This window comes from Dama dama, chromosome 6 (genome assembly GCF_033118175.1).
Source record: "Dama dama isolate Ldn47 chromosome 6, ASM3311817v1, whole genome shotgun sequence".
Classification (NCBI taxonomy): domain Eukaryota; kingdom Metazoa; phylum Chordata; class Mammalia; order Artiodactyla; family Cervidae; genus Dama; species Dama dama.
The window spans coordinates 15,882,086-15,905,657 of record NC_083686.1 but is presented as its reverse complement, the minus strand read 5'-3'; the positions used below and the strand labels follow the sequence as shown (position 1 = coordinate 15,905,657).

General features: G+C 37.7%; 1 protein-coding gene across 8 annotated transcripts in view; it reads right to left on the bottom strand.

Moving 5' to 3' along the window:
- Positions 1–23,572, bottom strand: part of MAPK10 (mitogen-activated protein kinase 10) — a 357,383-nt gene that overhangs the window by 85,212 nt on the left and 248,599 nt on the right. For all 8 annotated transcript variants that reach the window (XM_061145181.1, XM_061145184.1, XM_061145183.1 and 5 more), the window contains 5 exons: positions 9,162–9,291; positions 4,464–4,522; positions 3,493–3,631; positions 2,626–2,791; positions 56–127 (listed from right to left, as the gene is read on the bottom strand). In XM_061145181.1, the coding sequence (XP_061001164.1) occupies positions 56–127; positions 2,626–2,791; positions 3,493–3,631; positions 4,464–4,522; positions 9,162–9,291 (566 nt within the window). The remainder of the gene's footprint in view (positions 1–55; positions 128–2,625; positions 2,792–3,492; positions 3,632–4,463; positions 4,523–9,161; positions 9,292–23,572) is intronic.

The following is a 23,572-nucleotide window of genomic DNA, read 5'->3' as shown; positions in this document are numbered from 1 at the left end:
TTTAAAGGGAGAGAGAACAAAACAGGTAAGGCTGCAGCAAAAGGTACAAGGATACAGTCCCTTCCTGGAAACAGGATTTTGTGGCGAACCATTTCTCCCATAATGCATCCCACAGACCATATATCCACTAGAACAGGAGAGAGGGAGGTGAAGAAAAGGGAGGAAAGTAAAGTTAACTAAGATAATTGGTCTCTGAAGGAGGAGGAAAAAGAACAGTTTGATTAGAAGGTACAAATTTTTGTCTCCCACCAAAAGTTGGCCAGAAAGGTGAATTAAAACCAGCACTGTAATAGGACATAAACGATGTCTAGTAGAAGAACTCAAGTTTTAAAAATGACTTTGTGAGTGCCTTAGATTATCCTTTAGTGCCATAAAGTGGTAACGTGGACAAGCACCAGCTTAACCAAACTTATCTCCAAGTCAGGTGACAGCTCAAAGCCACCAAAGGGTTTTCAATGTCATTCGCTGGAGGGAGAGAAAATAATCTTAATCAACTCTTAGGGGTGGCTATTTCCATTTTCTATTGTACCCAATTACATGGAATAAGGCAACTAGAGACCATCTTTTTTTGGTCCAAAATAAGGTATATGCTGCCAAATCCAAGAAACTAGGAAATGGCTGAAACTATGGTTTAAAGGCAGAAGTATTAGTGACTTCTTTTACTAATTCAAAATATATTTTAATCACTTGATAAATGTTGGCCTCTCTTATTTACAACAAACAACACTGCTATTTTGAGTTATAGATAAGAAAATAATTTAAGAAAAATAAAAAACACTGAAAATTTAATTAAGTCCTGATATTCAGGACTTAGTTTTTCCCTCAGAAGTTATTCTTATAAATATCAGTTTGAGTTCCTTTTTGAAATATTTCAAGAAAAAAGATGTATAATTAATTTGCACATGTATAAAGGAGTCATGAAGGAAACAGTATTAACGGTGTTAAAAAGTTGTTATGCACATATGTTGGTTTCCCAGTTGCCATGCTTGTTAACGAAACATACTTCACCGTCTCCTACTAATCTTTACCCTCTTCCAACTCGCTTTTTAGTAAGGATGAAGGGAACTGGGCAAAAACGTTAGGCTAAAATGCTCCTTGAGGAAGGAAGGCAGGGTTCGGGGCACAGGAGAGCTGGCATGCCTGATGTGGGAGCAAGCGGGTTTTTGTGCATGATAACCCTCATCCCACACGTGGGTGAGAGCAGCACAAGGGTGGTAGGTATGCTTTCTCCATGGATCCAGAGAAGCCAAAAAATGGAGGCAGAAACTTGCAATCCTTTCTAGTGAGGGAAGAACAAGGGATGCAATCACATGCCATTTGGGTTCAGCAAAGATCTGAAAACCATTCCCCTACAGATTTTTGTAGATTCTTGAATTTTTTAAATTGGTTCCCACTTTGATTTTTTTTTTTAATATGAAGAATGTATGCAACTATGTGCTTTTCCACAAAAGTTAGATGTAGTATTGCCTTGGAACAGGATTAGTTTTTTTCCTCTTCCAAGTCAAAAGGAAACAGAACTCTGCCACTGTTCACCATAGTAAGCCTGACCTTCCTGAGAACTTTTTCGCTTCCTCTGCACAAATGCACAAAAGTACTGGCTCTCCTCTAATCTGAAAGGAACACAAGAAATTTTTCAAAATTTTGGTGGCCAGGGAATTTTCATAAAAGTACTCGGTAGCACCTACACATAAAAATACAATTATAATGATTTCTATAGAACTTATAGCTACCCAATAACTTAATAGAATAAAGCATCAAAATAAGTATGAAAGGTATATTAAGTATACGTATACAATTCTACTTTAAAACAGTTTTAATTCCTGAATATATTGGATTTTTTTTAATACACCTCATTACTTGTTAGGGCTATTCTTTCAAAATAATATATTGCAGTGCTTTCTAAGAAGTATTTTTATAAATCCTCATTTTAATAAAATCAAATTGTAATATATTTTGAAGATTTTTTTCTACCTTTTCTTTGCAAGTGTTCATGAATACTAGATTTGTCTTTATGAAAGCAGCAGTGTAAAATTTAATATTTTTCTCTCTGTATGGTTTTGGAATTTATAAAAGCTTACCAGGTAATTACTACCTTAGCTATTACTTACAGAACAGTACGTATCCAACTTGAACAATTTGGATTATTCTAAAATGACTATGCATTGAGCATGTGTGAAGATTCTTGCTCCAAGGATTTGTGGTATCTTTTTGTTTATCTTTTCCTAGGACTAGAGACATCAGTTTAAGACATGACATAAAGCCAAATGGTAAAAGGCAATAGATGGATTTCTTCCTGTTTATATTCACTGTGAGTTGAGCTGCCTTCTAAATATCAGTGTTTCTGAATATCTACAGCACGTGTGCTCAACAGTATCCATACGACTGTTTAATCAGACTCTATTTATAATTCTTTTGAATTATAACATTCCAATGTTCTTCTAGCTATGCATGTTTCTCAGAAGCATCCTTCATGTTGATTCTTCTTAGTAGTAATTTTTGAAAATCTCTGACTATGAAGGCTGGTAGCCCTATTTTTAAAAATTCATAGACATGAGAGAGAACACTGCTCTTGACATACTTAGTTTCTTTACAGTTTCTGTGGCTGCTACTCAGAGGCATCCTTACCGTTCTCCTTGTAGCCCATTCCCAGAATGACCTCAGGGGCCCGGTAATAACGTGTTACCACATAGGGAGTCATCATGAAGCTTGTGCCTGCTGTTCTGGCCAGCCCAAAGTCTAGGATTTTCAATGTACAATCAGACTTGACTACAATGTTACTTGGTTTTAAGTCCTGACAATAAGAACAAGAGAAGAAATTAAAAACTAACATTAAATGGCACATGTGATGTCCATCTACTCAATCAACATGGCAGTCTTGCAATAGCACTGATGGGCCTCCCCTCTGGCTGTAGAGCCCTACATAAAGCCAAAGAGTATTGCCCCAAGGAAGCTTAAAATTAGGTTTGGGATTTTTTTGTTTTAATATCCTCAGAAAGTTTTTTAAACCCAGAAAATAACTGCATCATTTTTACAACTTTTGGCTCATCTTGGGAAGAGGTTTTTAGAAAAAAAAGAAATCATTGATTGTCATCTGTTAGGTTTCTCTTTACAGCAACATAAGACTTTTAGTTTATATTTCATTTCTAGGCCTGACAGAAGAGCAGATCAGGGCAGCTGTCTTTATGGGACCAGAAACAAACAATGGAAATGAGTTGTCTTGTTTCAGCTGCACATATGACCTCTGCCAATCAGAATTTCTGAGAAGCCTCATAAGCTGACTTTCAGTGAGCTGAAACAAAACATTCAACAAAATCAGCTATGGTGTGCTAAAGTTTCCTCCTACACATTACTGAGCTATGTGCCTATTCTATAGTAAAATAAATGAGGAAGTACATTATATTTAACCAAGCTCCCCTACATAAAGAATGTAATCCACAGTTGCTCTTTATTCTCCACAAGCAACTTAATTATAATTCTGGACTGTGTTCTTACCCTGTGAATAATCCCAGCAGAGTGAAGGTGCTTGATGCCACACAACATTTGGTATAGTAGGTAAGACATTCGCTCGTGGTCTAACTCCATCTGAATCACCTGACACAAGTTAGCATCCATCAGTTCCATTACTAAGTAACTGCAAGGTAAATCCACATTGTTAGCTTCAGATCACAAGACCCATGAAGTCCTTCAAACAAGTCAGAATCCTCTCCTAAATCTCTAAGTCTTCCAAACTTTCCAGCTCAACCTCTAAGTGAATTAAGAATATGAAAAACTAAAAAAAAAAAAAAGAATATGAAAAACTAGCAAGTATTGCATGCGTGATAGCCATGGTAACTCTACCACAAAGGTCCTAATAGAAGTAGCATTTACGGGTGTGTGGTTTCTATCTGTGTAGTTTCTACCTTCATTTTGTTCTCAACTTTACCCTGAATTCCTTGAACTCTTTCCTGAGTATCAACATTACAAATAAGAAAAAAAATTCAGAATAGAATTTTCCATTAAATCCAGTGTACCTGTGTTAAAAAAGACAACATGCTGTGATTCACTTATAATCACTATATTCCTGGTACCTTTTTTGCACAAAATCCAAGACACCACAAAAATAGATTAGGGATGATTTTTTTTTATCATGGCCACCATTAATATTTCTCAAAGTGAACTGACTCATCCTAGAAAGCTCACAAAATACATTAAAAATAAATAAAAATAAAGAATAAATAGCAAGCCTTCCTTGATTCTGATTGAACCAAGAGCATGGGACAACAAAACACAAAGAACCAGAAGGCCAGAAAATAGCGGAACTGTCTTTCCAGGAAGAAACATCAGAAAATGAGACTTCTGGGATCCCTTTCATTTGCTGCCAGTTCTTAAGGGATTTCATTCATTTGACTCTTGTCACTTGTAACTTGTCACTTGTGTTATTTGAATGTTATACTCCCGCTTCCTTCATGAGTTGTGTTACTTACACATCTTGGAACTCCTCCAGTGTTTTCTGGGGTGTGAAGACATTTAATAAACTAATAATCTGAGAAGAGACAGTGGGATGGGAGGAGAGAAAGAAAAAAGGAGAAAAATAATTATTTGAAAAGCATATTTAAATAAGTACTTATTCCGCTCAAAGTCACATATTAGTACTATGATGGAAATAGAAAAGTTGGAAAATTTTTCTAGAACTGTCTCATAGAAGAATGTACTCAGAAGGAATATGTGACCTATCTTCAGTTAAAATGCAATTAAAAAGCTCAAATTCTTAGGCAGAAGAGTCAGAGAAGGTACATAATTGTGATTTTGCTCTAGAGGGTGGTTCTCCTTGGTAAATACAAGGTGATAATATAATTAAACAAAAAAGGAGGAAAAAACATGTAAGGAAAGTTAGGCATCAGTGAAATATCCAGCAGGACTTGGCAAGGCTATGTGAGGGTGTTGTGCATGCTAAATTGTTTCAGTGGTGTCCGACTCTCTGTGACCCCATGGCCTGTAGCCTGCCAGGCTCCTCTGTCCATGGGATTCTTCAGGCATGAATGCTGGAGTGGGTGGCCATCCTACTCCAGGGGATCTTCCCGAACCAGGGATTGAACCAGCATCTCTTATGGGTTCTTCACCACTAGCGCTACCTGGGAAGCCCATGTCTTCCTCCAAATGAAAAGTTTGCTTTCTGTGTCAAGGAGATGTTCTAAGTCAAGGAGGTATTCTAAGTCAAGATTTTTTTTGTGTTGTTACTTTAGTTTCTTTTGCTGCTCCTTCAGTCACACTCCAATACTATTTAAACTAAAACTCCAATGGTATGTGTGGGGAAAGGTATGTCTTACATGATCAATGATGAGTTTAAAGGCAAATGTATTTTAAAAGTTTTTAAAATTCTGGTTTTTGAACTTTTTTGTTCTCCTGCTTTAGTTATTTAAAATACTAGACAGTAAACAGAATAAGTAAACTTTAAAAGGAAAAAACCTTTGTCTTATGCAACTCAATTGCATATATAAGTTACTCAAAATTTTCTTTCAGCTAAATATTCTGTATTAATGTGCCAGTGGGAAATAAAAATAAAAACATAGAAAGCAATACTCTACTTATAAAATGGATGCAACCGTTTCACAAAAACAAGTGGAAGATTTATACATCTTTAAAACATGAATTAATAAATTTCAATAAAGTTCATAAGTGGTACACAAACAAGAAGTAATAAACAAGACAAAATGATTTTCAACATCTGAGGAACACAGTCAATTTAGGGAATGATTTAGGGCTTCAGTAGTTTTCATTTGTTGATAAATTACTGAAAAAAAAAATCACAATACTATCCAATGCTTATATACATATATATGTAGAGCCTGATGGTCTACAGTCCATGGGGTTGCAAAGAGTTGGACATGACTGAAGTGACTTAACACACATGCACAGGTATATATACATGCCAATGGTTGTATAAAAAACCAAGACTATCTATTCTGAAGCAACCTTGCAGTATGGAATATGCATATAGAAATAAAATTGTTTCAAAATATTTTCAAACTTGTGATTAAAGTGCTTTGTTATTCTGTATACTTAGTTATGGTGTGTGTTGAAAAATATCTCCAGATCTCATTGGAACATATATGATGAGCCTGTTTTTATATTACCTCATTAATCTTAGAAAGTGATTTATTTTGCACGTGTGCCAAGTTGCTTCAGTCATGTCAGACTCTTTGTGACCCTATGTACTATAGCACACCAGGTTCCTCTGTCCATGGGATTCTCCAGGCAAGGATCCTGGAGTGGCTTGCCATGCCCTCCTCCAGGGGATCTTTCCAGTCAAGCAATTAATTTTGATATTTGTTCAAATGAAAACATCAGAGACTATGTATAGGGGACACACACACACACACAATACATACAAACAACTCTTAAAGATGAAAAAGTGCTAATCAATATTGCCTGGTGAATAGATCATCTAGGTAATCTAAATTTATCTAGAAAATAGCATTAGAATTTTAAATAAATCAAAGTTTATTACTTTAAAAGGTAAATTCCCAACTACACATTGTATGCCTTTTTACCATGTCCTTGTTGTAACACCTTCATTGTCTTTGATTTTCCTTTGAGAATTTCTCCTCTGTTCTTCCTTTGATCCCTTGTAAATCCTAATTCTTATTAATAACCAATTAAAAATCTTGTCTTTAGAAACAGATCATCACAGGTATTTCCACTTTAGTTCAACAATTTTCAGGCAGGAATCTGGATTCAGTTCCTTTTTATTCTAGCATCTTAAATGGCACAGCTATGAATCAATGACCCCACTATCATATCAGCTATCACTTCCTAGAAGGGTGTTCACTTTCTAAACAGATTGTCTTCTTTATTATTAAAAATTTAATTGGCATAATTGCAATATTTTACATTACTTTCAACAGCATTAACAGAGTTCTGCATTCTGACTACTTTTAGTTAGTATTACAAGCACTAATGTGGAATTTACATTTAGTTGTAAGTGAACTTCCTCTTTATTAGCAAGTTCTAGAAATTTATTTCCATTGACTTATATATATATACATGTATGCAAACCTGTGTACATACACAGATAAATGGAGTAGCATATCAGATGCCATTTAAAATCATTATCTCAATTTGGAAATCCTTTCAGGTATCATAAACATGAATCCCCATAGTCCAGTCAAGATTGGGGAATATGAGTCCCTCATGTTGGCATAAGCAGGGCTTTGTCCACAATGCCTTTATTGCATTATAGGGGCTAGAAGAAGGCTTAGGGAAATATAAATATATGAAAACAAAAACTATCAAAAATTCCCATGTAGTTGCTTCATCATTTGTGTCCATCCATCTTCCACTGCCTATGGTATTTCTCACCCTTTTTGTTATCATAAAAATAGATTGCATTGGTCATGTGGTTAATCTTGCTCCTGGCTTTATTTATCATACTCAAAGAACAAATTACTTTAGTAGAATGATTTTTCCTAGGAATCATCCTTTCTGTCATTTCTATATTCCTTCCTAGAAGTATCATGTTCCTTGCCTGGCCAGACTAGAGATGGGTTCACACTTCATAAAATTTCTCTTTCTTAGTAAGGCCTTTCCTGCTCAACCTATTTATAAAAGAGTTACCTTATCCACTCTGCACTGACCAGTAGTTTTTATCTTCCTTCCTTGCCTTGTTTTACTTGATAGACATTCTATGCATAGATATGCCTATTTTGCAGACTGCCTCTCTCTCCTCAGTAGAAATGAGCATCACTTGGGCAGTGACTGGTCTCTAATCTTCACTGCTGTATTCTTAGCATCTAGAGCGCAGTCTATACCTGGCACTTTTATTCAGTTAACAAGTGTTTGTCAAATGACTGAACTAAAAACTCATTAGAGTAGAGTAATAGAGGAAGAAAGAAACACTCTCATTTGGCCTAAATCCATATATTTTTATTTCAAATATCTTTCAACTATACACTCATATATTTGCTTCCACTTAGTGCCTTATGACAAATTCACCTATTTATAAAAGTGTACTCATAATTTCATATATTCTGTGATCTGACTCATAGTCGAGAAAGACTTTGTAAGCAGTTAATATTACAGTATTATAGTAATAATCCATTTTATTACATGTTTAAATGTAACAAAATAGATACTATATTTATTATGATTTATTTATTATTGTCTTTATTAAAAGAAGAATTATCTCCCATTTATCCTTACTAAGAAGAACAGGAGCACAGAAAGAATTCTAGAGGCCTTCACTGGTGGTTGAAGATTATACTCTGAAGTGAAGAAAGCTCTGTAATGGTGCTCCCTACTGAGTTTCAATGCAAAATGCTTTTATTTTTTGTGGCTGCACTGCAAGACATGTGGGATCTTAGTTCTCCACTGCAGTGAAAGCACAGTATCTTAACCACTTGACCTCCAAGGAAGTCCTCGAACAATGTTCTTGGCAAACCTGCTCTGAATGCTCTGCAGATACGTCTCTGCACCTTTGCCCCATCCGACTAAAAACAAGATGCCGGAGCACAGTATGTACACTGAATAGTTGGAAGTCACTGCCAGACTACAGCTAAAAGTAAAAGGAGATAAAAATCTTCATCTGTTAATAATTAAATTTAAATTATTATAAAGAAATATAGCATATTGTTCTTTAAGATATTTGGGGGTTTTGTTTGGTTTTTTTGGAGGGGTTTTTTTTTGGAAATGCATGAAGTTTTCTTGTTAATCTGGAGTAAGAAAACCAAATATGGTTAATTTTTTCAATTAATTAATTTATTTTAATTGGAGGCTAATTACAATATTGTGGTGGTTTTTGCCATACATTGACATGAATCAGCCACAGGTGTACATGTGTTCCCTGTCCCGAACCCCCCTCCCACCTCCCTCCCCATCCCATCCCTCTGGATTTTCCCAGTGCACCAGCTTTGAGTGCCCTGTTTCATGCATCCAATGGTTAATTTCTTAACAGGGAAATATCTATCCAATTTAGTCCCTCCATGCCATATGGTTTTCAGATGATTTTTAAGCAGAAAGCTACCGTGAGGACAATGAAAGCAAATGTAGCATATGGGCAGGATAAACAATCTTAAGAGGCAAAAATTGCAAAGTAAAGAAAGCTTTTCTCACTCAAGTTGGCATACTGATCTTCTTTTCCCAATCTCACCACCTCCCACCACCAGCAGTTTAAAATACCAACTCACGTTTTTATGATTCACACACTTCATGAGGACCAGCTCCCGGTAGGCTCTCTTGGCATGCGTTTGGTTCTGAAAGGGTCTGCTGAGCTTCTTAATGGCCACATTTCTGTCAAGAACAGCATCATACGCAGCACTGCAGAGACCCAAGAGCAATCCGGAATTAATAACAAAGGAGCCCTTACAATTCCTGCCTACCGAGCTAAGGGTAATACTAATACTAGTTTGAAATCCTACTCACATACCTTGCTCTCAAGGCACATGTCAATCAACTGTAAATAAAGATATAAGAGTGACTAGTATAGAAACCTTCTACTTGCTAGGAAAAGTAAAAGGGTATCTTGTCAAGAAAACAGCATGTAATTGCGTCAGTGAGTAGGGGACAAAAGAAGAAAGAAAAGTGCTCAACTTTGCCACTAGCCATGTGACTGTGGCAAGGCATTTAATCTCAAGGGGCTTGAATTTCTCATCTATTAATATGTGATATTTAGCTATAAAACTTTATTGTTCTTTGATTATTTTAAGTAGACATTCATTCTTTCCCCATTCAGAGGAACCAGTTTTTAAGGCATGATGTTAATTGCCTTGAATGCACAGGTGGGCTGATGTTCCAAGTGCATTCATTAACGATAACAGAGCTTGAAATACAGAATGTAATCAGAGAGAATTTCAGAAGCATAAATAACTGCATTTAAATACAAAGACAGAAATGAATGTTACTAACATTTGAAGCTTTCAAACCATTTGAGAATAATTTACCATGCTTTATGTTTCTGCCATACTCAAAGTACATGGGTCTAGGGGTCAATGAGGAAGTCAGTCTCTTCTTGCTATTACATCTAATTAGCCCACTTGCAAAGTTTTTTCCATTCCTGCAAATTTGGATTGTACTAGATTTTGTCTTAGTTGCCAGGAAGGAAGGCAGCAACCAGTATCCTACTGATTTATTGTGCTGGAAGTGACATTAACCATGTAGAGCTCCAGTCTCTACACTAAAAGATAAAGAAAATGATTGCTGTGTTGCAGGATGACAGACTTACAAGATAAGTTTGGACACAGCCTTAGAGTTCATCTGGTCCATGCCTGCATTTATACTTATTCCTCTCCAAAGTATCTTCATCAAGTTTTGACCAATCTCTGCTTCAGCAGCTTCAAAAACCTGGGCTCCTGGACAAAAAGGCAGCCCAACTCTGTCATTGTCCAACTCTGTCGTTGGACAACTTCAAGGGCTAGAAATGTCATCATTCTAAGGAACAGAAGTGTCTCCGTGATTTCTATTAACTACGCTCAGCCTTGCCTTCCAGGGCAACTCAAAATAATGTCCTCCCTTTTCATCATGCTCTGCTGTGTTGTGCCTAGTTGCTCAGTCGTTCCCGACTTTTTGAGACCCCATGGACTATTGCCCACTAGGCTCCTCCTGTGCATGGAATTCTCCAGGCAAGAATACTGGAGTGGGTTGCCATGCCCTCCTCCAGGACTTTTCATCATGACAGACCTATAATGACTGAAATCCACTAAAGACCCTGCTCAATCTCTGGCCTAATCTATAAGCACTCAGTAAGCACTCAATAACTCTTAGCTTTCTTTACTCCCCGCCCCCAGGTATTTTCTTTCTTGAGCTAAATATCACCAATGTCCTACTCCATTTGTCAGAGTGTGATTTCAAGTCCTACTGCCATCTGGTCAGTTTCTGCTGAATATATTCCAGTCTGTGATCTCTGAAAGTGATGTTGTTCCTCTAAGCATGGCATATCAGTGAAGAGTAGAGAAAGGCTATCAACTCCTTCATTCATTCACTTACTCATTCATTCTGTTGACAGTTAATACAGCTGAGTCTGTCCTAGCTCCTTTGATAAATGCATCACACACTATTGATTCACAGTGAACCTATGTGAAAGGTCGGGGCATGCCCCGGGAAAGTGCTGCAAGGCAAATTCCGGAGGCTGGCTAAACTTCCAGGGGCTGGCCCCCTGCAGCCTGGCCCAATCAGGTACCAACATAAAGCCCTCGGACACTGACCACCGCTGTAGCCCGCGCTTTCTTCCTTATATGAAAAGACCTGGCCTGGATGCCTGCCCGGACTATAAAACCCCTCCCCACCCCTCATACTTTGCAGACTCCCTTTGTCTCCTCACTCACCAGCCCCCGGGAGTTCTGCCCGAGAGCGACGCTTAATAAAAGGCCTTTACCACCGGTCCTTAGAGGCGGCTTTTTTCCTCCCGCGGCGTTTCTCCTAACACTATGCTAATTAGAAACACTGTCTTTTTAAAATCTTATGCTGCTATTTGACTCTGTCTTTCAACACTGATACTTCTATTCTCGTGTTTGTTCTTGTTAACCTACCAATGGCAGCACAAGGAAAGGAAAGAGTCAAATGGGCCTTCATCTTTTACGTAGTGTATAAGGGTAACAACGAGACAGGAAATAGAGGAACTGAACGTGCTTCCTGGAGATAACAAATTATATCAGCAGGAAACTGATCAGAACAGTCACCTTAAAGAGAAAGACTAAATTTAAAGCCAAAATAACTAATGTCAAGTCATTAAAATATCTAAAGAAAGAATAGCAATTAGTCATGTCAGCCTAGGAACGAGTAAGAGAGGCAAATTCTGGTACGACCTGGCAAAATAAATGCCTCTGATGTAGGGTTCTGGTGGCTCAGATGCTAAAGATTCTTCCTGCGATGCAGGAGACTGGGGTTTGATCTCTGGATTGGGAAGATTCCCCTGGAGAAGGAAAGGGCAAGCCACTCCAGTATTCTTGCCTGGAGAATTCCATGGACAGAGGAGCCTAGCGGGCTATAGTCCATGGGGTCGCAAAGAGCCAGACATGACTGAGCGACTAACAGTGATTGACTGATGTTGGTCCAGGCATCCAGTCAGCCAGGTGGACATCCCTACTGTGGTAGTCACAGACCTAGGCCAGTTAGCAATCTAGTCTGTGTCTCCTTAGGCTGGTTCTACCCTCTGCAGTTGAAATTCTGCTCATCAGGCTCTCCTTCAGAATCCTGCATGCAAGAAATCCACCCATATTTGATTAGCTTGACTACTGAATTTCTCATAATTTAAAAAATTGGCATCTGGTTTTATGTGTGAGCCTTTAGTGAAGCTCATCAATGTGCATTTGAGTCCCTGAGATACTGAACAGATCCTGCAACACTGTAGGCCCATGTGGGATGACTGAGAAAATGTCACCTTCTGGGTATCTGGGCAGGTTCTGGCCAGTTTCTCCTAGAAGTGTTGTAAAGTTCTCTCTCCCTCTGGTACCTCTTTCTGAAACAATTCTAGGTCTGAATCAGCACTACTGCTTAATAGATGTGAAGTTATGAACAAGCCACTTATACTTTTTGGCATCAATGTCCTCATACTTAAAAATGGAGATAATAACAAGATTATAACAATCTGACAAGATTGTTATAAGGAGTAAATGAGGTAGTGATGTATCTACAGTGCCTCGCCTAGAGTGTGCACTCAATAAACAATGACTATTACTATTTTTCAAGTCAATGTCTTTGTTTCAGGGAAGAACAAAATCTGACTCCATGTTGGATCTGTTTCTTTTACTTTAACCTTTGCTTCCCATTGCTTTCATTTTTTTATTTTTTTTAATTAGTTGGAGGCTAATTACTTCACAACATTTCAGTGGGTTTTGTCATACATTGACATGAATCAGCCATGGAGTTACATGAAACAGATTCCCATTGCTTTTATTTACTAAAAGGAAACTGTCTATACATAATGGCCTGCCTCGGGGAACCCTGCCCCTCTGCCTGAAGGTTAAACCAAAGTGTCTATGAATAGCTGACCCATTCGCGACCTGTGAATGGCTACAGGAAAGAAGAAATTAACACATCCCCTCCCCAAGGCTGGCTATTTCAGGAGATATTTAAAAGACTTTTGGCCTTTTTACTTTACTTCCTAACCTCCTCCACCTTTCCATTCTATAAAAGAAACTGGCATCCAGACCCCTGACCAGACAGTTATTTATTTTGAGACACTAGTCTCCCATCTTCTCGGTCTGCTGGCTTTCTGAATAAAATCGCTATTCCTTGCCTCAACACCTCATCTCCCAATTTTATTAGCCTGTCATGCAGTGAGCAGAGTGAACTTGGAATTGGTAATATCCTTGCTGGAGTCATTGTGTGATGTAGGGCAGGATAAAAATATACATATATATACATACATATATATGTCATTCTTTTTTATATTTATGTGCTATAATTGGACAGGTATAATATCTACTAATTAGCAATTTTTAATCTTTCCACTAATTACAAATCAGTTATACTACCATCTTGACCACATTTCACAAGTCCCACGATATAAAAGTCTGGGACAAAAACTTTATTAAAATCCAGATACATCATAGCCATACAGTTCTATTACCTACCACTTTAATAAGCTATTTGCTATGATTTATTTCTAATGAAACCCCTATTCTCAATGATCACTACATCCTTTCTTAATGGCTCACAGGTTTTCTTTTCTAACTAATGCTAGGGCCAATGTCAAGTTCAGCAGATGTCTCTTATGTGTTCTTTCTTCCTCCTAGAGAAATAAGAATGTTTGCCTATCCATGGTTGTATGGAACATGGTAGTTTGACTCACTGAACTTCCACTTAACCCCATGTATTATGCCTTCCTGTACTGAAGAAACTTGAAAGATACACATACAATTCCCAGATGCTTTTGCAACTGGTATTCTGGATTCCAATATGGTTCTCCCATGCAGATGCAATCATGGGAGATTTTTAGGGCAAAAGCAAGGGTGGCCGTCTTTTAACATCTCTCAGTTGGCAGGCCTGGTCTCAAGAAGACCTGAAATTTACTTCTGAAGCAGTAAAAATTCATGCCATGCACCAGATTCCTGGGTGAGGGGAGCATTTGAAGAAGAGGCATTAATGGTCTTCAGGGACCAGCCACCAGGCCAGTGGTTTCCAGTCACCAGCATGATGGAGTAGCAATGATGATAATAATGAGCACACAGTTCCAGCTCTGTGATTTTCAAATCTTGGTTACAATTATGTATTCTGGAAGTTCAGGTTTTCTAGGATAATCTCAGAGGTTGGAGCTCCCGGGGTGATTCGGCTCTCTTGTGTCTGGGAGCCATTCCAGGAAGCCCAGACTAGAGTCCACTTCTCCAGGCTTTCCAATGCACCCAATTTACCGAATTAAATCTTTGCTTATTTACAGTATTTCCGTCTCCTGCTATGAACCCTGGCTGACACTACTGTCTTCCCCATTTTCTGTAATTTCTCAGTGATTACTGGCAGCAGTTTAGCAAATACATCTGCAAGTTGGCATCACTGATGCTGCACAGTCACAAATTAATGTCTCAAAGTTTTCCATTACTCTTAAGTTCTTCTTTTTTTGAATCCTGGTCTATAGAATATTACTTTATTTCTTTCAGCAGTTTTTCTTTCTTCTTCATGTAGGTGAAAAAGAGATAAATCTTTATGAAGGTTTTCCAACAACTTCTAGCAACTTTCTGGCAACTTTACTGAAAATTTTCGAGAAATTTCTTGACATACAGTACTAACTCACCTCCACTTCTACCAGGTTTATTCATAAAAGAAAGATATAGCCTTCTGTTCTTATGCTCCTGTTATTTAATCCAGTTTTATGATGCAAAAAAGTTATGTTTACTGCCTTGAATAAATATATATTTATATAAACACTACACACACACACACACACACACACATCCTTGTAGGCAAGTCAGTTCTCAACATAAAATCAGTTTTCTGTCTAGCAACTGTAGACAACCTCTTGCAAAATTTTCTTCTTCCTAAGTCATCATTATTTATTTGATAATTTCTCTTGTTCTCCTTCCCTATCACATTTAAAATGTTCTTGATCAACATTAACATGGTAGTGCACAGAAAATAAAAAAGAATAAACCAAAAATCCCTAGGCAGGATGAAAAGAGCTTTATGTCTTAATAAAATAAAAATTTTAAAAATCTTATCATTGGAGCACCTTAAGATTCTCAAACCACAGCTGGGAAGCCAAATTCTGTCCCGGAATACACACTGCACCCTTTGCTGCTCTGTCCCCATGTTACTATTATGTTCTCACTTTGGCTTTTACCAAAGGCCTGGACTTTAACTGAAAAATGATCAGAAAGTCTCTACCCAGTACCCTCAAATATCTCTTTTACGCCCAAGCTTTAGAGTTCCTAGCCATGCTATCAAGACACTGATTCCACCACAGAGAAATGCGTAGGCCAGCCTACAAAATCACCTCTGCATCAGGGTTTTTGTTCTTTCTGCCAGAAATGCTCTTCCCACATCCCCACTGGCCTGACTCCATCTTATGATTCAGGTTTCAGCCTAAACATCATCTCCTCAGTAAAGTCTCTCCCTAACCCTCTTCTCAAAAGTCAGCAGTTGATCATTTTTGATTGACTAATTTGTCATTGAATGGCTTGGCTATATCACTTTGATTATATTTTGTTAGTGACACTTTTTTTTTTTCCTGCTCATGGTCATTTTGGTTTATTTGCATTCATATCTTAATGCAGACAGACACACAGACAAAAATATATAAATAAAATGAAATTTTAAAAAGTTTTAAACTCATAGAAGTATTTTTTAAAAACAATTTATTGGCATATAGTTGCTTTACAATGCTGTGATAGTTTCCACTGCACAGCAAAGTGAATTAGCTATATATAAATATATATTCCCTCTTTTTTGTTTTCCTTCCCATTTAGGTCACCACAGAGCACTGAGGAGAGTCCCCTGCTTTACAGTAGGTTCTCATTGGTTATCTATTTTATACACAGTATCAATAGTATATGTATGTCAGTTCCAAGCTCCCAATTCATCTCATCGCCCTCCTTTTCCCCTTGGTAGTCATACGTTTGTTCTCTACCTCTATTTCTGTTTTATAAATAAGATTGTCTGTATCACCACTTTAGATGGCAAGTAATAGAATTATGACTAAATGGCGACTTAATTATTAGAGGTATTCATTATATCATGTAACAGAAAGTCTAGAAATAGGCATGTCCAGGTTTCAGGAATACATTATAACTCTCATGGGCCATAGACACTTTGGGTTTCTGATTTTCTGCAAATTGTTTCTAAACATGTTTAAAAAAAAACAAAGCTAATAAGAAAAACCCATTAGTGCTTCCAAGGGAAGTGTAGGTGCTGCCACGCGATACTAAGATGCCCCTTCAGGAACAAAGGACTTTGTTTGTATCCAACTGCTGGGAACGCTACTAGCACACAGCCCCTCAGCTCTTAGTCCTCTCTGGTTATAACCTCAGCTGAAAAGAGCTGCCTAATCAAAGTAACACTCTCCTCTTGGGCAGCCTTCAATCAGCAACTAACAAATCCAGGATTATGAAAGCCTGGCCATCTTATGTCAACTCAGGAGAGCGAAGAAGGCTCATTCCCTCTTCAGAATTTCCAGTAGAGTCAGCAGAGGCTTCCAGTGAGTTTCCATTGCAGCTGAACTTCTGATTCTTTCCCTTCCTTTCCACTGCTATAAATCCCCAAAACACTCACTAATAAATATTATGCATGTGATCACCATCTCGAAGTTTATTTTCTGGGGAACACAACATTTGACAAGCAGTAACTCGTAGACAAATAGAGCAATAAGCTGTGGCATTTGTCAGGATCTTTTTCTAAGCAAAAGGCAGTGTCCCATTATAGAGGAAGGTGGCTGGGCTCAGAGCTCAACACCAAGAAAGCCATTTCATATGCAACAAACAAACAAAGATGACCAAGCCTTATTATCTAGATGGGTTGTTTGCAGAGATGTGGATGAACCTAAAGAGTGTCATACAGAGTGAAGTAAGTCAGAAAGAGAAAAATGAATATTGTATATTAATACATACACGAACCTAGAAAATGATACAGATGATGTTATCTGCAAAGCAGAAATAGAGACACACACATAGAGAACAAATATGTGAATACCAAATGGTGAACAAGGGGTGGGAGGAATAGGGACACTGGGATTGACACCCACACAATTTTGATACTATGTATAAAACTTCCCTGGTAGCTCAGTTGGTAAAGAATCTGCCTGCAATGCAGGAGACCCCAGTTTGATTCCTGGGTTGGGAAGATCCGCTGGAGAAAGGATAGGCTACCCACTCCAGTATTCTTGGGCTTCCCTTGTGGCTCAGCTGGTAAAGGATCCACCCGCAATGCGGGAGACCTGGGTTTGATCCCTGGGATGGGAAGATCCCCTGGAAAAGGGAATGGCTACTCACTCTAGTATTCTGGCCTGGAGAATTCCATGGACTGTATAGTCCATGAGGTCGCAAAGAGTTGGGCAAGACTGAGTGATTTTCACTTTCACTTTTTTTTTTCTTTCCTTAAAATAGATAATGAGAACTGACTGTATAGCACAGGGAACTCTACTTAATGCACTGTGATAACCTGTATGGGATGGAAGTTCAAAAAGGAAGAAATACATGTATATGGATGGCTGATTCGTTTTGCTGTACAGCAGAGGATGAGATGGTTAGGGAGCATCACAGACTCAGTGGACATGAATTTGAGGAAACTCCAGGAAATAGTGAAGGACAGGGAAGCTTGGAGTGCTGCAGTCCATGTGGTTGCAAAGAGTCTAACACAACTGAGCAACTGAACAACAATGGCTGGTTCATTTTGCTGTACAGTAGAAACTCCGACAACATTGTAAGGCAGTTCAGGTCAATTCAGTCGCTCAGTCGTGTCCAGCTCTTTGCGGCCCCAGGACTGCAGCATGCCAGGCCTCCCTGTCCATCACCAACTCCCAGAGCTTACTCAAACTCATGTCCATTGAGTTGGTGATGCCATCCAACCAACTCATGCTCTGTCATCCCCTTCTCCTTCAGCCTTCAATCTTTCCCAGCATCAGGGTCTTTTCAAATGAGTCAGCTCTTCACATCAGGTGGCCAAAGTCTTGGAGTTTCAGTTTCAGCATCAGTCCTTCCAATGAATATTCAGGACTGATTTCCTTTAGGATTGACAGGTTGGATCTCCTTGCAGGCAACTGTGCGTCAATAAAAACTAATGTAAAAAATCCACTTTGCACTTGATGGACAACAGAGCTGAAGCATGAACAGCAAGGGGCTCAGAAGCCAAACCCTCAAAGATAGGACCAAAAGCAGCAGTTCTTCCAAACACTAGATACTGAACTAGAACTTTACAGCCCTCCAGCAAACGAGTGTTGTGGGAGATCACATGAAGACTTACCACATGGATGAAGAATGGGGGACTAGCTAAAGAAACTCATCATTATGAAAAATAGATGAAGGTGAAGAAGATGACTGTCTTAAGCACAAGGCAACAATATTCTCAGAAATCGGGATGCTGGCATTGGGGAAGAACTGAAGGCTCCCGATTAGAAGCTGCCTCATCTCAGTGAGATGGAATAGGTGCTGCTTCTCTTGCTCTTTCTTTTGTCTTTGTGACAAGTTGTCTCATGCCCACTCTGCGGCCCTTAGTCACCACTAAGTGTACCACCATGTATGATCCAGTCCATGATTTAACCTACAAAATTCACGGAGCTGCCAGGCCGCTCCTTGATAGGCTCAGTAGGAAAGAGTTTAGTTTAAAATTACAGTTTAGCTTGATAAGAAATATCTGGGGGTAAAGAGGCTGGTCAGCCTGCTATAAAGCCTATAATGAGGTTAAAGAGATTAGTCAGAATAACAGTGCTACACTGATTTTGCCATGTGTGTGGCATCAATTTATAATTATTTTAGTGTTTACTAAAAACTTTTTTTAACTTTTCAATAAAACCCTTTTGACAAAAATAAATAAAATTGAGACTGCATATTTAATTAAAATACCACATGCTGAATTTTCATTTCTCATGTTTTCTTGGGCATAACTAAATGAAAGCCAGAAAATAATTCTCCTAAAGAAACATCAGTATCTATTTCAAAAATTAGTAATTATTTTAAGACCATGCCCAAAGACAATGATTTAATACATGCACCTAAAATGCATTTGAACTATGACTTTTCATTTAGGTCAAATGACGATTCTAAATTAATTTTGCTTATTTTCTATATCAAGGTGTATTTTTGGATATATACAAAAAGTTAAGCAAAAGTTTATTAATGTGTTGCCACAGAAGAATAATTCTGAAGGCATTTAAACTATGTCTGCTTTACATCATTCTATCTGCTCTATGCCAAATTCTTCAAATATAAAATCAGAACTTTTCAATAATAGTTGGATTTTACATAGTATATTAGAAACTATACTACAGTTTAGCTTGATTTTCTATAGCACAGTGGTTGTGAAGCAAAAATAATTCACATTTGAGTCCAAGCAAATTGAAATATTCTACGAATCAAAATAAAATGTGCATATGTGCCAAGATTTGCAAATAGAATATATACATGGTTAAAATAACTTTATTACAAAATTTTGGAGAAAAAGCTGATGTTGAACAAAAAATACAGATGCTTCTGGAAGGCAGTCGGCATTTTCTTAGCACCCCTTATGATTCTGGTTGAAGAACAACTTTTTGTAAATAAATCTTAAATTTCAGACTGTTTTTTAAAATCACTTAGAAATCTTTAACAATAGTATTCAGTAAATGGAGCATCCCTATATATGTCAACTCTTGAAATTTTGGAAACAGCTATTAATACAAACAAATAATACTTGCAAATAGAAGCATAATGAAATGTGGCGAAAGGAATTGATACAAGAAAGAAATGGAACAAATCAAATAATAAAATCCTGTTTGAAAAAAGTTTCCTTCAGAAAAATACCAGTGAAATTGTATAAGAGACAGAGAGGGCAATGAATTTTCAATTGATAAAAATACATGAGGATAAATGAAGAATAAACATTTTTCTCATGTTATCTTTTTAATATTTAAGTGATCAATATAAACACATCTTAAATTTTTATTTGTATTATTTTAAGTAATTTAGAACAAACAGCTCTAATTTTAAAGTTGTTATTCAGTCACTAAGTTGTGTCCAACTCTTTGCGACCTCATAGACTGCAGCACACCAGGCTTCCCTGTCCTTCAACATCTCCCAGAGTTTGCTCAAACTCAGGTCCATTGAGTCGGTGATGCCATCCAACCATCTCATCCTCTGCCACCCCATTCTTCTTTTGCCTTCACTCTTTCTCAGCATCAGGGTCTATTCCAATGAGTCAGTTCTTTGCATCAGGTGGCCAAAGTACTGGAGTTTCAGTTTCAGCATCAGCCCTTCCAATGATATTCAGGACTGATTTCCTTTAGGACTGACTAGTTTGATCTCCTGCTATCCAAAGGACTCTCAAGAGTCTTCAGCAACCACAATTCTTTGACACCCACCAGTGTATTATAGTATGCCCTTTCACTGCCAAGATTTTCCCAACTTAGAGATAAATGATATGATCCCCTGCTACCGAAGGCCACTGTGCTTCTTGTTGAATAGGCTTTTGCAGGTTGTTTCCACAAGATGGAAGAAGCAGAAGCAAGGAATTGCTCTTCCAGGATTATTGCTACATTCTTACCTTTGGCCGTTTCCTGGCAATAAAATTCGAAGTCTGATATCTATTTAATAGTTTTAAGTGCTTATAGGTTAGGTGAGTGTCAAAACATGGATGATGGCAGAGTTAGCTAAGGACTGAACATTCATTGAGCACATCATTTTTATTTGTGCAAGTAACTCTACTCTGAAGTGGCACCTCTCCAATTGGCCTTATAATAAAAAATGTGCTATGTCTAAAATTAATGTAACTAAAGACAGTAGGATGTTCCTGTGGCTCAGAGGTTGCTACTATTTCTTGACACCTACCAGCTTAATGAGATCCATTAAGTGACCCACAGGAATCGCAAATGGTTCCTGCATACAGGACATATAATTATGTCAGGAATAAGCTTCATTGCCCAGCCCATGAGCCTACTCTCTCTTCTGCGCCTGGCCCAGCACAGTTTCTGGCTTTATGACCGCCCTCCATTAGTCTGACAATTGATGCAGCACTGTCAACTACGGATGACCCCCAGCATCTCGTGACTGTGAAAATGTGTATTAGCTGTTGTTTATGGCCTCTGGACTTCTTTCCTTTGTTATTGTCCTGTTCCTCTTTGTCTACTGTTTATCTTTTTTTATTCACTTCCCTGACTCTGGTATTTGGGCTGATCTTTATGAAATTGACTTCTCTATCTGCAACAGTTTATTTGTATGATTATTATGGTATAATTATCATACATTACCTTCTACTACATTTCTTGCTATCCTCAGAGTTGTTGTGCTTCTTAGTGGTCAAAATCCTGAGGGATTTAGCTCTGTATACCCTACATGTTTGTTGCATGGAATTATACTTGCTGTTGCTAATTTTTTATGTCTAGAGGTTTAAAGATGTTAGGAAGATAGTACTGTATAAGTTAAGAACAAAAGTTCAAATAAACCAAGCAGCATATTTTGACTTAATGCTGGGTTATTCAAGATGCCAAGATATTATCCCTAGCTAAGATGTCTGTCTCAAAGCTCCTGACTCACATATATAACTACCTACTGCACACCCCTAATTAAATGTCTAAGAATTATCTGAAAATTAATATGCCTGTAACTGAAGAAACCCCTGATTTCTCTCTTCATCTCTTTCTCTCTTAAACACCATTTGTTCAAAACAGAAGTCATCTTGATTTTTTTCTTCTCATCTCCTCCCCATACCCAATTCATGAAGGTCTGTATTTAATTTCAACATAAGTTTTCAAATTAATCCACTTAACTCTAACTCCATTTCCACTATCACGTGCTACATGTAGAGCAGAGACTCCCCTTAAACAGTCTCCTTACATTAACTCTTGCTTCTGAACAATCCACAATTCCCCATCCTCATAGTCTTACTACTTTGTTTCTGAGAATTCTGCTTGTTTTTAGTGCTTATCAAGAAAATGACTAAAGTAACACAGCATTAAGAAAATAGCTGATAGAACCTCATAAATTCTTACAAAAATTAAGTTAGCTTGACTTAAAAAAAAAATCTGCCACACTGCTTGATTTTAAGTCCAGTGAGGGCAGAAGCCACCTGAATCTTGACCACCTTTTTTTCTCCAGTTTTACTGGGATATAAATGACAGATAACATTGTATTAGGCCAAAGTATACAGCAAAATAACTTGATACATGTATATATTGCAAAATTATCACCACAATAAGTTTAGCTGACATTCATTTCATCACCTGACTTAGTTACAAATTTTTCTTATGGTGAGACTTACTGTTAACAACTTGCAAAAATTTAATGCAGTATTGTTAACTACAAGTACCATGTTGTGTGTTACATCTCCATGACTTGACTTATAACTGGAAGTTTATACTTTTTGACCACCTTCAACAATCCCTCTCCCCACCCTTATTCCCATCTCTGGCAACCATCAATCTGTTTCTGAATCTATAAGTTCAATTTTTTTTAGATTCCACATATACGTGTAATCATACAGTATTCGTTTTTCTCCAACCTTGTTAACAAGATCCATCCGTGTTGACACAAATGGCAGAGTTCCCTTCTTTTTATGGATGGATGATATTCCAGTGTGTGTGTGTGTGTGTGTGTGTGTGTGTGTATAGATACCACATTTTCTTTATCAGTTCATCCATCAATGGGCACTTAGGTGCTGTGTGCTTAGTTGCTCAGTCATGTCCAATTCTTTGTGACCCCATGGACTATAGCCCACCAGGCTCCTCTGTCCATGGGGATTCTCTAGGCAAGAATACTGGAGCAGGTTGCCAAGCCCTCCTCCAGAGGAATCATCCCAACTTAGGGTTCGAACCCAGGTCTCCTGCATTGCAGGTGTATTCTTTATCATCAGAGCCATGTGGGCACTTAGGTACTTGGTAAATAACGCTGCAATGAGACTCGCTCACCTTTGTTTGCATTGAGAGCATAGCACAGTGTCTGGCATGTATTTTTAAACAAGTAATCTTTTGCTGATTGAAACATTCCTAATAGTAGAGCAAAATGAATTATCGATCTCAGATTTATAAAAACAAGAGTCAACTAACTTTTAAATATTTTTGAAGTCATATGTTTCATCTTTAAAATTTTTTAAATTGATGTAAAATTTGTATTTTAATCCCATATATACCCATATTTAATATAAAATTTCACTTCTTCATCAAGACTTCATTCTTTACATGAAATGTGAATTCAAGGCAGGTCTACCATATTTATCGTGTGGCTCTGAGCATTCCTGCCAAGCTGCATCAGAACCCCTTCCCAACCAGCTTCTTACCCTGAACCACAAAGAATCCAGTTTGAAAAATGGGAGAATAACATACAGGCTGTTTTCTTTCTATGTAAATTTGATAACCATTTCTAGACAGTAATGTGACTGAAGTTTCTTCCACCAATAAACGTTGTCCTAATATCAAATAATTTACAGATGCACTTTAGGAAAGATCATCTAGGTTCATCCTCACATTGACAGATACTGATGGGAAGCCTAG